Here is a 16883-nt window from a genome sequence, read left to right as displayed (position 1 = left end):
TTCATCATAAATTGTAGTAAATTTCTTTTCCAAAAAGTCTTAATGGTTACGTACCAATCGATTCCATCCTATTGAGCTTCCAGCCAAGCACTTGCCCACTTTGTGCTGGAAATGATTTTCTTCAACTCGATCAATAACCCGCTTTAAGGACCATACTTCGACTGCTGATATTTCTTATGTCTAGCGAGTAAAAAGACGCTGATTGATATCAGCGGGCCCATAATGTGACATGTATACTGGTCAGCGGTTTCTTTGGAGCAACAGCTGTCACTAACATATCAATGTGGATGTCCGCCATAACAACAATACACTGCAGGAGTTAAACGATTGCATTAGAGGCTTATTACATTTAGGACTAAATGTTATTACATTTAGGACTTTATTACATTTAGGACCAAATGTTATTACATTTAGGACTTTATTACATTTAGGACAGTTATTACATTTAGGACTTCAACATTACCCTCCAATTGATTTGTTTCCATTTGGAGTTAGCAAAGAGAGTATAAAGCTACAGCATAACTTAGATTGAAGTTTGTGATTTCATTCACACTGTTTTGAGAAACCATCCTATTTTCAATATTCTCAATTCGTACTCCTCTTACTTCAAATATATCACTGTTGTGTATACTCTGAAAATAATGCAATTAGCTATAAAGGGACAATACTTCGAGAAGAACACACGTGCCTTGAGGCTGCCCTCAACCATACAAATCCCTACAGAATATTTTAATTCTTTATTATATAAAACAAATAGATTCCAAGTTGCCGTGTGTCTGTGCAGTAATAGATCACAGATGACGTCAAAGAGAGAGGTTCACTCATTAACAAATCTGGACTGGGCGTGTGTTGATAGTATTCAGCGCCATAATTTCGATCTTCTAGCTGCTGATGTTGAGGCCAACTTGCCTTGCAAAGGTGTAAATCCAGGTCTTTCAAGTAGGAGAAGGGTTTCCATCTTATGCCCCTGAACTGATCCTTAGTGGTGCGTCGCATAATCCAGTCCACAACAAAATTGAAAGGCAATGTAGACATGATACACCCCAGTATGACACCAGTGTGGACTTCGAATAAGATGTCACCTTCACCAACACAGCAGGTAAAGATTAATAAGCAAATTAAGCTTGGCAACACTCGCGTGGACTGTTTTCCATGTAAGGTACTTTGGTGTACGAACTGATAAACGGAATTAACTGAACAATTCAGAACACTAAAAAATGCAATATTCGGAGCCGAGAATTTCATAATAAACTATTCACATGGGCAAAAAATACATTCGTGCTAACATGGCTACAAAATTTATCGCGCCTTATAGGTTATTTATTGGAAAAACAATCATTTTTTGACACATTTTACACAAAAATAGGTACTTAGTCTAAAAAAAAAAATTTATAACACTGATGAAAAAAATTATGGGTAGCCACTTTAATATACTTGTGAACAGAATTGTTTGTCTTTTCAAGACTAAAAGTAAAAAAAAATACATATAAAAATATGTGAAAGCTATACTTTGCCTCGCGTCGCTATTATTTTTTGTTTCTGTACTTGCTTAATTAACACATGAAAGACTAAAACCTCATCCAAAAAAGCATATAATCTCAGATTTATCAATCCATCCTGTGCTCCATGAGGATGCAATCGCTTACTCAGCAAGATCGTCAACATTAACATAGAGTCGATCATCGTAATTTTCTAAATTTATCAGGCCCTGAAAAAAAAAGAAAAAAACAGTCAAGTGTTTAGAGTGTTGCATACTCTCTTAAGCTTGCAATAAAGCTTTTTCTGAAACGCCTTTTAATCCTCCCAAAAGAGTATATTAATGGTGAAATCATATTTAAAAATAAGTGAACTGAACGTTCAAAGGAGCATACTTGTACTACCTGAATACGACTTCGTATTTACTTTAGGTTTTCGCCGATGGACTCAGAGAATTTCATGAAATACACAATCAATCCCATTTCCGTGTCTTCAAAACAACTTTAGAACTAATGTAAGAACAATCGATGGAATTCTGATTTGTCATTTTTACCTCAGAATTTAGTTAAAGTAGTTTCCAAACTCCGGTAATTTTCTAAAGAACTGTGGCAATACACAAGATTTGCCAACTAGAGGTTAACGATACTCTTAATGTGTATCTTGTATGTGCGAGAGCAAACTACGATCAAAGTTTAGAAATTCCCTTTGAAAAATCTACAACTCTACCTTATGGTGGTCTTCCATTTCTTTCAGTGTGTTCCTAATATCCTCAAAAGATGGTCTCAAGTTAGGGTCGTGTTTCCAACAGTTTGTCATTAAGTCATACCTAACAATAACGTCAAGAATATCTCAGCATCTTATTGGTGGCATCAGTAAGGGCGTTATTAGGCCTAAAAAGGTTGTGATTTTTCCATAAGGTATAGTAGGACCATTTGGTCTTTTTCTTACTAATCACAACAAATTGCAATTTCCTTTATTGTGATTGGTTTTATAAACTCCTATTTTCCATTTATTCATTTGCAAAGTAGTTATCAGCAATTATGTTATCTTAAAACATTCATCGGACATTCAAAGTTGTATTTTAAAATCAACCAATCACAAACTTGGTTTCAATCACCATAGAAACAATGTACAGACTCCTAAATTTGGGCTTTCTCCCAAATGGCGAATGTTTATGTTTGAATTGTAGACAATTTCGGAGCGACATTAAACAATTCACGCCTCCTTTGTCAGTTTTTTTAATTCAGAAATTGTAATTTTTATGATCAATTGATAATAAGACTTCGTGTCGTCCAATTCGGTCTATAATCATATCCGTAGTAGAGGAATTGGACTCCCGCTATCACACGCAAGAATACAGACCGATTCGAATCCACACGGTCCCTTTACCATTACTAATCACAAGATACAAACTCGTATTATTCCAACATTTCCCGTTGGTGGACTGGCTCAACAGGTAAAGCCAGTTAAATTTTGACTACAGCCAAAAATTCTCAAGACCCTAATTTCAAAAAACTATTTTTAGAGAAAAGGTGTCGTAAGAGAAGCAACAACAAGGACAAACTTTTTTCATACAACTTATTATCCACGTGTTGTGGTCGAGGCATTCTATATCCCGCTTCTAGCGATGTTAAAATTTGTCTTCCATCCATCTTTGGATACGGCGAGCCACCTGAAATAGAGAAGCTACTCAAAATACACCTTACAAAAATGTTCCAACATTTGTAAATATAGCTTTACATTAAACATCCTGCACCATTGCTCATCTTTTTCCCAGCTTAGCCTACCGACTTCTTGGCGGGTCAACACGAGTTTTAAGGCTAAAATTAGTGGTCTGTTCATCAGTTCTTTAACTTACCAATCGTGAAAATCTCATAGAGGAGAACTCCGTAGCTCCACCTGTAGAACAAACGGCATAAATTTAGAGAAATAATCGTTCTTGTCTTTGAAAACAATTTTAACATCTTCTGTATGCCGTTGTGGGAAGCGCACTCATATGAGCTGACCCCGGGCCGGTACTTACGGAAGAAAGCCATTAATTTTTCTCAGAGGCTATTCCCATTAAACTTAAAAAATAATGTTAATGTGGTCCTTGTACTCACACGTCACTTTTGGTAGAATATTTCCCGTAAAGCAGCGCCTCAAAAGCTGTCCACTTCAGAGGGATACGTCCCTTGATGAAAAGCATATTGAATTGATCGGCAAAAGTGCAGAAAAGAGCAAGAATGAAAGTCATAACTTTGCGTGTAGTAGACTGATCACACATCCCTACCTTGGTTGACAAATTCTAGCGGTAATATGATATGTTGGAGAACAGCAAACAGAGCCAGTGATTAACTGAAAATCTAAAACTACAGACAAACACTCTCCCTGGCTAATTTCGACACCAACTTTTGGCTCAAAATAGTTAAGTACCTTTGACCTCGTTTGATAAATGTTATCATCTAGGACATCTCTGGCCATACCAAAGTCTGTCACTTTACACGTTTCCCCCGCTCCAACGAACACATTACGAGCTGCAAGGTCTCGATGGATAATCTGCGACAAATAAAATCAAATCTTTAATGTTGAAACGAATTAAGGGGGATCCAGAAGAATTTAATGAAAAGAAAAAAGTCGGGACCAATGTCCGATTTCAGCAACATGTGTCAAAGTAACATTTCAGTAAGTAGATAACGTTCCTGCTTACTGGTATCGATGACAAATACGACATTCCATCGGCAACTTGCCACGCAAACTTCATAAGCTGCTCTGACGTCAGATTTGTTTGTGGTTTGATATCCGGGTCTTCGAAGTAAGTATCATTCAATCCACGGCTATTTCTGAGGTATCCCAATAAATCTCCATAGGGAATGTATTCAATCAACACCATCAATGGCTCTGTAGAGCATGAGAAACATGAAATATGTTTATACTATGCAAGAGATCTGCTGGAAAATGATGAAAATAATTGTTTGGGCTTTTAAAGTATATTTTTCCACATTTACCAGATTTCGTGACACATCCCAGAAGTTCAGTGACATGAGGATGAGCATCGAGTTCCTTCATCAATCGAAGTTCGGACATCAAGTCCTTCCTGTCCGACTCAGAAGCGTCATCTACAAGACGATCACCCAACAGCTGTTACCTTTACAAACAACAGCAGTAGCTGAACTCAAGAGGATGTCAGTTGACGTTCTCTTGCTGAATCGAATTAAGTTGCAAATTTCCCTTCTGACTCTGAGCTCTGTTTTGCTTGGTGATTGAACATCTTATTCAAAATCATAAGGTCGTGAAATAGTCATAATGTTATGAAATATCTTAAACAAGTTTATCTTTGGGGCTCACGTGTAAAGCTCAATAAGACCGACCTAATTGAGACCATAACACTTCGTTTACACTCTACAAGTAAAGATAATTTTAAACACAGTTCTCAGTCGACATATACAATGACAAAACCCTTCATTCCACTGCTGTACCAGTATGACCATGCTTTAACGATACTTAATTTAATTAAAATAAGACTTCTGCAAAACAATTGCTGAGCGGCATACACTCAGCAGAAACATGGATTTTTCTTTTCCCACTGACGTTTCATGTCGAAAGGGACGACCCTTATGTCAATTTGAATTCGGAAAAAGCAGTTTTTGAGGTTTGCTACCTTTGAATAGAGGGAGGGAGGAGAGTTGATTGTTGACAATAATTTACTTTTTTACTTAAAAACGTTTGTGTTGATAAGTTCTTGCGGAAGAAAAGTAGTTCTTCTGATTAACTTGGAAGAAAATTTTACGACTTCTGATATCAGAGGGTGCTGAACCAGCTGACAACTAACGTTCAAGTTTCATGTTGAGGCCACGTGAGATGCTTGTCGTGTTTCGAGTACACAGGACTGTTCAACTCATTCATGGTTAATACCTGGTTTCAAATTGTCTCACGACCCTGGTCTATTAACTGAGGTCACGTTTAGTTGAATACTGATTGAAGAATAGATATACTACTAAACGAACCTTCCCCTCCATATTTAGGGAGAGAGACTGGGCTTGCTTTGCTACCGTCAGGATCGAGAAGAAGGCGGAATTTTTGATGCTACCTGCTTGAGGTTACGTCTTTCGAGGGGAGTGTTAACTTCGAAATTTCACTGAAACATCTAATTATTTGAAGTACTTGATACCTTTCAACATCTTAACAACCACAAGCGTCTTCTTTGGTCTGCCCTGGAGGCCTATGACTGTTGCCCTGGCAACCTGACTAAAAGCCCCTTCACCAACGACCTTTTCTATCTTCACAAGCTTTGCGGGAATCTCCCAACAGCGTGGTGATGAATATAGGGAGGCGTATTCAGTGACAGACTGGCCCGGTTGTGGACAGGTCGCCCGCCCTGCATCTGTCATGGAAGGTGACCGATTCCGCTCATCCAATGCCATATACTGCTGGCTTTGAGAAGCTTCCGCTATTTCAAGTCCAGTCTTTTGGGTTTGACCAACGACTTTTTCTATAGTCACGAGCTCTGAAGGAATCTTCGAAAAACGTGGTGATGGATATAGAGAGGTGTTTTCAGTGACAGACTGGACTGGTTGTGGACAGTTCGCCAACCCTGAATCTGTCATGGAAGGTGACCGGTTCCGCTCATCCGATGCCAAGCACTTCTGGCTTTGAGAAGCTTCCGCCATTTCAAGTTCAGTCTTTTGAGTTTGAAAAAATAAACGCAATCATTAACTGGAGCTACAGCGGAAAGTCTCAAATCTTCCATTTTTTTCATTTCGTTGTTCTTGTATACAGTTTTCATGCGAAAATGTTGCATAACATTATAACTATAATTCCACTTTCTTTTAGCGTATTATCCGGAAATTTATAACCACTTAAGACCATTTCTTCCCTTTTTTTATAGAAGCTATTACTAAGAGGCGTGCAGAGTTAATAATAAAAAAAAAGAATATATGCTAGCTCGTATCAAATTTTTAATTTTTTTTCAGCTTTTTCCCAGCGGAATTTCATAACTACTTATGACACTATTTTCCATTCTTTGGAGTTATTACTGAAAGTGCGCCAGTTGAAAATTTAAAAAATAGAGAAAAGGTGCTTGCACGCATAAACTTTAATTTTTATTCGGCTGTTTCCTACAGATTACACTAATGATTGTTCAGATTTGCGGGGTGTTGAGCTTCGTCTCTGCCATCAGTTGTGCAATGTACCTTAGAGGCATCTTAAAAGAATATTAATGCCATTATGGCTTCGCAGAGCGAGGGTGGTACAGATGTGAACAAGGAATAACTGAAGACTAAAAGACAAACCGTCGCTGGTTATAAATAATTTCATCAAATGCAAACGACAAATTATAATTAATCAACTTACGGCTTGAGATCGTGACCGAAGTCTGCGCTTGAAAATGCTGCCTAGCCGGTGAGGCAACGTATATTTGTGAAAAAATTTGCAACGAAACTAGGAATGCACTCTGCGATCCATAAAAGGGTTACTATGCCCATTGGCAGGGGTAAGAAAATCCGGACTGCGCTAAGAACCAATCAGATTGAAGGATTCGTTACCGTGCCCTCTTGGAAAAAACAACGATATACTGTATTGTACCAGAAAAAGGTTAAAAGTTAAAATATTCAAGCGACTTACAACGACTTGTCCTATTTCTTCAGTTGTTTTTCTGTTTTTCCTAAAAGTTAAAGAAAAATATCATATTTTCTCTCTAATCCAAATTCTATCGGATGAAACACGTTGACAATTTTTTCGGCTGGAAAGCACACCTCTGGGTACTCCATGAGTATTAGTTATGAAATGATTAGTTACAGCATGTCACATTTTGCGCTACTGTATTGGCGCAAAAAAGGTATCATAAACATTAGGAGCTAGGTATCTGCGCCTTTCCTTTGATGGACAAACTCTAAGAAAACAAAATTATATCTGGATAGCCCACACTCGTGAGCAGTTTTAAAGTCATCACGTTAAGGATGCTTTGTGAAACTGACTTTAGATGACACTCTTGCTCTGAGCATAATTATCAAAATCCATGCTAACATTAGGCAAGTTCACAGTTGTACACAGTTTGCAACAAAACATGAAATTCGACGATAATTCATCGTTCTAGAAATCTCACCTTTCTCTTTTTCCTGATTCCAAAACAGAAAAAAAAGTATGAAAAACATGAAAAACCAGCTCCAAAAGTATGTGAAAAGAAAGTAATAAAATAGTACAAAGGAAATGCAGAATGATGTCTTCTGACATTTATCTCATTTTATACATGGAAAGCGGTCATTAAGTCTAGGGCTATAATTGAATTATTAAAATGATAGAGACTCAATCAAATGAGGGCATATAATCACAGTCGTGAATATTTGGATATGTCTATATTTCATGAACGCAACAGATCACACAGGAGATCTGCCGTGTTCACCTAACCTCACCCAAACACTCAGAGGCTTTAAGACTCGGGTTTGCCTACCACGTTACTGTCGTTGAATTTTTTTTTTACAGTTTGTGAATCTCAAATCACATCTTTTGGTATTCACGTTCGGTCCGCGTGATTTCACAATATCAGCTAATCCAACTTCCACAGACTTAGACCCTGACAATGAAAATTGACGCGGACACTTTTACGTACTCTTGTTTTCAATGTTTTCCGCAGTAGTATTGAGTTGTTTTTTTTTCCTCAATGTTCTTTCTTTGCGCAGGAATTTCAGGTTTTTTAAATTTAATAAGTTTGTAATCGATCTAATAATTTCGTTACATCTTTTATTACGAAGTTAGACAAACACATCTTTTTACCTCTTAAAAACAGGGATTTGTTAGAACTGTTTCGAAATCTCCAAACTTGCCTTGTTTTTAAATGAGGCTACAAACAACACAAACTTCTTAGTTGCCTGATACCACGCAATTTTTCTTGTGTTCCAAAGCAGGCATTTTAAAATACTACTCTTACCATTTGAGTTCTTGCTGTTACGCTTTCTTAACTTCCTTGCGAAAAAGACGAATATTCCTGAAGCAACCGCCAGTGCTGCAATTGATCCAACCACCACACCAACAGTAATCCCCAGGGCACCTTGAAAACACAAGAAAAACAACATAGGAATATATGCCTCCACAAACAATATGTTTGCAATTCTCCACTTAGCCAGTTTAGTCTTGATGCCTTTCTCTACGCATACAAGTTTTTATCTAATTCGCGTAAAATTACTTAAAAGCCTAATAAAATGTAATGTTGATACCTACAGGAAGAAGTCCAACTAAGTATGAGAACTAGATTACAGTTATTCCACCAGTACCCTTCCCTTACTTATTCTTTATGACGTTTCAAAAATAATTGGAATTACGAGCCAGCAAAATGAAATTTCTTAGGTTTACACTGAACTACAGTCGATGGGAGCATTTTTCATTACTTTTCGTGGTTACTTTACAATTATTGAGGAAGTCTTTATGCAGTACATACGTGTACGTACGAGCACCTTATCAATCATTTCTCAATCATATCAGTGCCGAATTTTTTGTGAGAACTAAAAATAAAGTAAATGAATGTTGGATCCTGATTTCAAATGCTTTGCTTTCTTTCCTAGTTTGTTGCTCTTGTGATATAAGTTTTTTTTGTATTCTGCCAAAATAAGAGCAACGATTCATTACTTTACAAAATTCATGTAAGGGTCTGAATAAAGAACCGAGACAAGCAGGAATCAATGCTAACCACATCGGGCAGAAGGCTTATCGTTCTCGCGACATTTGCTTGCGGTAGCAAAAAAATATCATAGATATGTAAAAGTACCACTGAAAAATACACGAGTTGATTTTTTATTGGATGAGATCTTGTGCCCTAGCTCATTAGTTGGTGGAGTTAAGAAAGAAAGGCCTTGCAAGTTATTGTTTGCGCCATTGTTCTGTTTGTTTGTTATTTCATACTTCACCTATCCTATCACCCTACAGCCCTTATCTTTTGCGGTGTCATGCAGAATGAGACACTAGACTACATACGTATGATGTTTTAACAAATCAATACAACAAAGTACGCTAACGTGGATACCATTTACATAGGAAGAATGTTCCAAATGCTGAATACACTCGTAATTAAATTCCACTCCAATTAACCACTTCACTGAAGAACATATGAGGGATAAACAATCCTGTGAAATCTTGCTACTAATCAACTACAGTGTATGTATCAAAAGACTTAAAACTTACTGTCAGCAGTAAGCGTTACTGTGCCTGCTTCTGTAGTTCCAGTGTCGAAATCAGCTTGCGATCTTGTCCTTTTTGTTGCACTCACATTGAAGCCTCCAAGCTTTCCATCTTTGGCAGCATTACGAAGTACTGCAATAACATCTTGCTCTTTTGTTTTGGAATTAAATTTAAGTGCTAGGTTAATAGTTGTTCTTCCACACCTTATTAAGAGAAAATATGAGGATTAAAATAAAGAAGAGCACCTTAGAATCCAGAAAATTATAATTCATTTGCTAATCCAGGCAGTTTACAAACCTAATGCCACTTTTCAACTGCACACTTCTGAGACCTGCAAAACTCCCAGGAAAGGCCTCTTCCATCTGTTGATAGAAACAACAGCAAACTGAACATGAAATCGAAAAGCACCTTTAAAGATCCCCGCACAATCAGGTAAACATATCAATGTTTACAAAATAAAAATGATGGTTTATTTTCAATTTGTAATTAATAACGTCTTTCAAACACCACATCAGAGCATGCATCCGAAAGCACCGCACAGACTCACTCGGAATGTTTGAGTTTATTCAAATAAGTTTCTTTTTCAATTGTGGTTAACTGTAATTGAAAAACAACCGAAGCTATAATTGCAATTGCATGGATTTGCATGTAATATACCGCAACTGCAGAAATACTAGTAATTTAGATATGAATAGCTAGATAAAACAAAAAAATGGTTACCACTTTTTTTAGCCTCGTCACTAATGAGGATTGGTTGAATTTTCCATTAGTACAACCTTCATTGGTAAAGACCATGGTTATGTTAATTACTGGAACGACTGGATGTAAAGTAAAAAACATTACAATTACAATGATAGACAAATGAACGTAGACTTGTTGATATTTTGATAACTTCTTTGCATATCATGATCAATATTTCTTTCCAGCATATAAGCAAATACCATTATCTAAAATGTAAACAGGGACCAAGGAGTGACCGCTTTCACGAAGTGGTTCGAAAATCTAACAGGTTATCCATTAAAAGTTTCAAGTGATTATGGTCTCAGTATGTTGGAATTGGTATCAAGAGTAGCATGCCATTTCAGTTTTCAATAAGCTTTTACATAATTTTCATAATTTCCTGACAAGAGAGGTCTTTTGGTTAGTTAATTTCTTTCTGGCATTTACACGCATGATACATGTAGGTTAGTTTATCATAATAACAGTTATTATGTCGCTGGCAGAGCCCGTGGGCAATAAAAAGCGAATCCCGTTTTCTCATTAGCTACCCGAACGGGCTCAGGATTAACCGCTTTTTTTGCTTCAGCACAAGAAAAGGAAGTGCGTGAAGCAGATATTCTTGGACAATGTTGGCGATGAAGTCGTAAAACGCGGCTGAAGGGAGTCAAAACTCGGTCCACGATAACGCGAAATTGAACACGGCCAATATGATAACCTTGGCACTATTCATCGCCAGAGGCTTGGTTACCAAGACAACTCTTTTTGTCTTCACTCCTAATGACTCTCAGTTCACAGTTCACACTGTCTACCATCTCCACTCGATTCGAAGGCTGAGGAGAGAAAATATGTTTCTAATGTGCTAAAGGCAAATGGCTATACCAAAACTTTTCTCCGTAACTGGTAAATGCCAGTTACAACTAGCAGCTCTCATCCCTGAGAGCTTTTTGCGTTAAATGAAAGTGAAATCTCGGAACAAACGAGCCGGCAAATAACAACAGGAGAACTAAATAAAGATTAAAAACATGCCGAGCGCCGTAATTTACATTATGATAACGTGAGCAGAGACGAAAATCCTCAAAGAGAAAACAATATGGACAATCCGAGTTTTTAAGGTTTTCACGCTCAGTTAGATTGCAAGCTCGGCCGCACTTTGAGTGAACAACTAAGAGCTTGCTCTGATATCCTTTCCGATGGTTTGAGTGGAAGGCCACATCACTCACAGCAGGCAAGTGTTACGGCACTGTCATCCCAATAAATCGCTATGTTCTTGTGAGTTCGGCTGTTTTTCATTCATAAAACACACGCCTTGCACTTGTTTTTATGAGCCACAATTCGGCCGGATTTCAGTGAACATTTCACTTCCAGATTCTGTATTAGAGACTAGAAAAACTTTAGGCAAACGTGTTCAATTCGACCTGCCGAACTATGTCAATTGTAAATTATTGCAGATTGTGAACTTCGATGGTTTGTGGACTAAAGTGAAATTTCGGAACAAGCGAGCCGGCATGTAGCCACAGAAGAACCAAACAAAGATTTGAAAACATGCAAGGTGCCGTAATTCACGTTATTAAAACGTAGGCATAGACGAAAACCCTCAAAGGAAAAACAAAATAGACAGTCCGAGTTTTAAAGATTTTCACGCCCAGTTAGATTGCAAGCTAACGTACGGTAATAAATATCAAACACAGCTAACACTCGTGTAGTATATAAAGTTTTGTGTTCAAAAACAAAACAGAAAAAAACAGAAATTATGAAAAATATAACCAAACTGGCATAACTGTTTAAATTCATACTAATCATGACAGTGTCAGAGCGAATATGATCATGGTGAGGTCCATCGCGGCTCGCTCATCATGGTGATCTCCGGTCATCGCTGTGAAGCAAGCCTCAGAAACTACATAGGCCGCATAAAAAAAATAAGAGCTTGCTCTGATATCCTTTCAAATGCGTTGAGTGGAAAGTCACATCAGTCATTGGGCCGAGTTTTGCGGCGCTGTCATCCCAAGCGATCTTCATGTTCCGGTGAATTCGGCTGTCGTTCATTCGTAAAACACTCGCCTTGAACAGTTTATTTTCTACCTCGTCATGTGAAAAACCTCGCGTGTTTTTATGAGCCTTAATTTGGCTGAAATTCACTGAACATTTCACTTTAAGATTCTGTATTAGAGACTTAAAAACTTCAGGCAAAAGTGTTAAATTCGACCAGCCCAACTGTTTCAGTTTGTAAACTATCGCAGAATGTGAACTTTGATGGTTTTTGAACGTTGGTAGTTTGACACTTTTGACAGCTTTAGTCTTGTATAGCCAATCAGATTATTTGAACCATTCTAACAGAGATTTTATGAGAGTATAGAGCACGCTGACGGAAAGAAAGTTTGTTTTGAAAATTGAAAGTAATGCGTAGGGAATTTAACGGATTCTTTATTATAAAACAAATAGAGAAGCCTTGACTGTGCTCTGTTCTGTTGTAAAGCACTTAGGAGGCGCTTAGCGCACTCAAGAAGTGGGGAGAAACAGCCGTCTAGGTACGTTTCTCCCCACACTTCTTTCGTGCTTCAGCCGCCTCCTGCGTGCTTAACAACAGGACAGAGCACAGTCAAAGCTTCCCTATTCGTTAATCATTCAGGTTTTTTTTTTGATGTAACCCCTAACCTGCGGTTCTCAGACCTAAATCTCTAAGACCTGAAAGACCCTAAAATACTCTTACTCTTGCATATCTAAAAAAAAGAAATGAAGAATAAACCAATACAAAGTAACAAATTGGAGGGACAGGGTTTAAGAATTAGAAGATCTGTATTTTTTATGAATTCGACGATTTGTATTTTTCTTCGTAGACCATGTCGAAATTTAACGTGTCTGCTCTAAAAATAAATCGATTCGGTGACGATTTGTGATCAGAGAATTTGAACGTAACGGGCCAATAGATAAATACATCCATCTGCGAAAAATACGAAGACGAAGCAAAACGAAAAGGTACTTAGCCAAAAAAGGGTTCTTTGTTCTTAGGTCTTCGCTTTCGGGTCATACATCCTCGGCCACTTATCTACGTCCACCGATTGACTTTTGTGAACATACGAAGTATGGCTACACAGTCCAATTTCATGAAAGTTATGCATCGAACCTTTAATAAGCTTCCTATCAAATATGAACAAACGGGGTTGTAATTTAGATATTTAACCATTTAAATGATTAAATATTTACTTTGGACTTAAAGCTTCTGAGGCAAAGCCAGGTTTTAACTGCACCACTAACCTTTGCATGTGAAAGAGTCTGAAGATCCATGCGTTAACTCCTAACCATGACTGCAAAGGCAGGCTGAGTTATCTGTTATGTTCCACTCCCCACTACTAAGGCACACGCCAAATAACGTTTTGTTGTTTTTCTTAATCGCGTTAGGATCTGTACATTCTCCTTCTTGTTTGGTTAGATTGATCTCATTTGCTGGGGCAAGTGTTCTTGGAAATCTAACCAACTTGGAAGGGACCGTTTCAGAGCAGAAACGATATCTTAAAACAAACCTTCTTATTGTCAAGCAGGTTCCTTGGTCTAATAATGCTAAATAAATTCCCTTCGCTTTTGTTATTATTGACCCATCAAATGTGTCTGTTGTGCGCTCCCCAGGCATAGGAAGAATTTTTGGAGCTATCACAGTTTCTTTGAGGAAATTTAGTTTTTTTGGGTCTGGATTATATTTGAAATCAGTATGATAAGAATACAGGGAGAAGTTTGTTCTGCAGAATGGCCCCACGTCAGCTAAGGGGCAGTTGAGGAAGGTATAGGTCACTTCAATATCGAGTCGTGTAGCATCCTTGATGTTAATAAAGTCTGTTATTAACCAGTTCTCTGGTACCTCATATTTGTTAGAAGCGTCAGACTGAGTAATATGGCGATACATTTGAAGGATGTGTCCACTGCAAGAGAATAACAAAATTTTTTGATCAATCATGAAGTAGTAAAATATTTACTCCAAAAGAGATGGTCTATGCAAAACATGCATGTACTGAAGGTACGCTTTACTAGGAATATCTGCAGATATACTAGGCTACTGTGGAGCATTATGAGATGGGCTAATACTTTAACTGTGTTCAACATGAATCAATAATTCTAGAATAACAAAGTCTAATTATCTAATAATATACTTTCACTGTTTTCAACGCAAATCAAGATTGAGAAACAACGGAGGGCGCAAAAATCATCCAACGATCTACTGGAACAAAGGACAAGAGTCGGTAAGACATGACTAGCGCCCAAACGGTCGACCTGCTTGAAATTTTCATCGCGCCACAACAGAGGTCATACGCGAAATACCGATCAATCGCGCATGAAGTTTGAAGTTGCGCACATGAAAGTTAGTAACATTTTAACACATTCCATTCAGAGCTTCCATCCGCGGATCATTTCTACATTTGTACCTCGTGCAAAAGCGATGTCATTGGGAAATCATTTTTCTAGAGCTTCACAATTGGCAAATGTGACCTAAATTCCGAACAAAGCCAATATTTAAAAGAAGTATAAATCGAAATTTAGTACATAAAATATGTGTTAAACAGCGTCACAGTTGGGAACTTTTTCACACCTAGACTACCCCCTTTGGAAAACAAGTTGCAAACAATCAGTGGCTATTTTCAAACTAACTTCGCGTAAAAAAACAACAACAAACAAAAACGAAAAAAGGTTGCCTGCGCGGAGAACTTCAGTCTCGTACATAAAAAAACAAACGGAAAACTGGAAACATTCATTTTGGCATCACAAAATTCCGTAGTAAATGTACAGGCAAGGGATTTGAAAATAAACCACATATCCATTGTAGAAAAAAAGACGCGTTCACATCTCTCTCTGAAGCAGAATTTTTCTGAGTACCGGTAAAAATTTGATTCTAAGTAATTCCGACGCATCATGACGAGCTTTGCGTCGGAAAAAATTTTTTATGCAAATTAGCTGGCTGCACATTGAATCTGCAGCCAGCTAATTTGCATAAGTAATTCAAGCCAAGGTTCGATGCCTCTTGGTGGCATGAGGTGTTCGCTAAACATTCCAGGACATCCGATAATCGCTTCAAAAAATGTAATTATGCTCCCCTCGAATGAAATGGAAAAAACCGCAACTTCCGATGATTACAATTCTAACACAACCCAAGAGGGTATGCCAGAGATTAAAAATAACCCTCAGGTATACACAACCCAGGAGGGTATAGGAGAGATTAAGAATAACCCTCTGGTATACACTACCCAAGAGGGTATGCAAGAGTTTAAAAATATCCCTCAGTTATACACTACCCAAGAGGGTATGGGAGAGATTAAGAATAACCCTCAGGTATACACTACCCAAGAGAGTATGCAAGAGTTTAAAAATATCCCTCAGGTATACACTACCCAAGAGGGTATAGGAGCGATTAAGGATAACCCTCTGGTATACACTACCCAAGAGGGTATGTAAGAGATTAAAAAAACCTTCAGGTATACACTACCCAAGAGGGTATAGAAGTGATTAAAAATAACCCTAAGGTATACACTACCCAAGAGGGTATAGAAGAGATTAAAAATAACCCTCAGGTATACACTACCCAAGAGGGTATGCAAGAGATTAAAAATAACCCTCAGGTATACACTACCCAAGAGGGTATAGAAGAGATTAAAACTAACCCTCAGGTATACTCTACCCAAGAGGGTATAGAAGAGATTAAAAATAACCCTCAGGTATACACTACCCAAGAGGGTATAGTAGAGATTAAAAATAACCCTCAGGTATACACTACCCAAGAGGGTATGCAAGAGATTAAAATAACCCTCAGGTATACTCAACCCAAGAGGGTATAGAAGATATTAAAAATCAATCCTCAGGTATACACTACCCAAGAGGGTATGTAAGAGATTAAAGGTAATCCTCAGGTATACACTACCCAAGAGGGCACGAAAAATTGAATTCACACTAATTTATATCAGGAGACCGCTCTTTGTCTGGACTCTTTCTGTTGACTGAAAGTTGAGGCATCCACCATTAATTTATATAATTATTATCCTTTACTAGTTCCCGAATATCTTTGTCAAGCTCGGATAGTCTTGACTGACATCATTGCAATTTCCCATGATATTTCGACTGGAGACATTTCCCGCCAAAGTGTACGGTCGAGGGCGATTTACCGCATAAACAACAGGATTATATTTTGAGACCTTGCGAATCCATCTGCTGGATTTCTCCCTGTCTAATTAATCTGGCACAGATACCAATTGAAGATATAACATGCATGTTATTTAGTTACCTGGCGTTGAACGAACAGCCTTTGTTGGCGCGCTTGAGACCTGCTGGCGGGACAGAACGTATTGTAGTCATCGCGGAATCGACGAAACAATTCGTTCTATGCAAAAGCTTTCGGCCTGATTTCACATTAACTTTTCGATAGCACATACCAGGACTTTTGGGGGTCGAGATTGAATCCCGTAACTATAGAAAGCTCAGCCGATCGATCGAAGACTTCAGCCTCCACGATAAGATCGCGCCAAGTGATTTTAATGCCAGATTTCTTGTGTTTTCGTAATTGA

General features: G+C 37.9%; 2 protein-coding genes across 3 annotated transcripts in view; both read right to left on the bottom strand.

Annotated features, from left to right (window-relative positions):
* Window positions 1-728: 728 nt before the first annotated feature.
* Window positions 729-10600, bottom strand: LOC149043935 (tyrosine-protein kinase SRK3-like). Of its 2 annotated transcripts, XM_089209078.1 has the most exons (15): window positions 10345-10600; window positions 9922-9986; window positions 9628-9827; window positions 8375-8500; window positions 7559-7571; window positions 7078-7117; window positions 5627-5921; window positions 4464-4574; window positions 4166-4356; window positions 3892-4014; window positions 3579-3649; window positions 3335-3375; window positions 3052-3148; window positions 2203-2302; window positions 729-1708 (listed from the first exon to the last, which is right to left on the bottom strand). In XM_089209078.1, the coding sequence occupies exons 1-15, from the start codon at window positions 10462-10464 to the stop codon at window positions 1643-1645; spliced, it is 1659 nt and encodes a 552-aa protein (XP_089065204.1). In that variant the 5' UTR covers window positions 10465-10600; the 3' UTR covers window positions 729-1642. The 2 variants fall into 2 exon arrangements, with proteins under 2 accessions (XP_089065204.1, XP_089065203.1); XM_089209077.1 differs by lacking the exons at window positions 7559-7571; window positions 8375-8500; window positions 9628-9827; window positions 9922-9986; window positions 10345-10600 and having other exon boundaries at window positions 5627-6137; window positions 7078-7213.
* LOC149043930 (ephrin type-A receptor 2-like) overlaps window positions 10345-16883 on the bottom strand; it is a 108486-nt gene continuing 101947 nt past the window's right edge. The window contains exons 2-3 of the mRNA XM_089209136.1: window positions 13597-14255; window positions 10345-10442 (exon numbers count right to left, since the gene is read on the bottom strand). Coding sequence (XP_089065262.1) covers window positions 13637-14239 — 603 coding nt within the window. The 5' untranslated portion in view covers window positions 14240-14255 and the 3' untranslated portion in view covers window positions 10345-10442; window positions 13597-13636. The remainder of the gene's footprint in view (window positions 10443-13596; window positions 14256-16883) is intronic.

This window comes from Pocillopora damicornis, chromosome 6 (assembly GCF_964200805.1).
Source record: "Pocillopora damicornis chromosome 6, jaPocDami1.2, whole genome shotgun sequence".
NCBI classification, from domain to species: domain Eukaryota; kingdom Metazoa; phylum Cnidaria; class Anthozoa; order Scleractinia; family Pocilloporidae; genus Pocillopora; species Pocillopora damicornis.
Note: the sequence above shows the minus strand (reverse complement) of the source record. Positions and strands in the feature narration are given on the sequence as shown.

What these genes read in the sequence shown, in the direction of transcription:
- LOC149043935 (XM_089209078.1), bottom strand. Translation starts at nt 10,464, where the DNA reads ATGTTTTTTACTTTACATCCAGTCGTTCCAGTAATTAACATAACCATG. An exon ending in TTTATCAAACGAGGTCAAAG is followed by an intron (nt 3,650 to 3,891) that starts GTACTTAACTAT and finishes CTTTTCATCAAG; the next exon opens with GGACGTATCCCTCTGAAGTG. An exon ending in TATTCTACCAAAAGTGACGT is followed by an intron (nt 3,376 to 3,578) that starts GTGAGTACAAGG and finishes TTTGTTCTACAG; the next exon opens with GTGGAGCTACGGAGTTCTCC.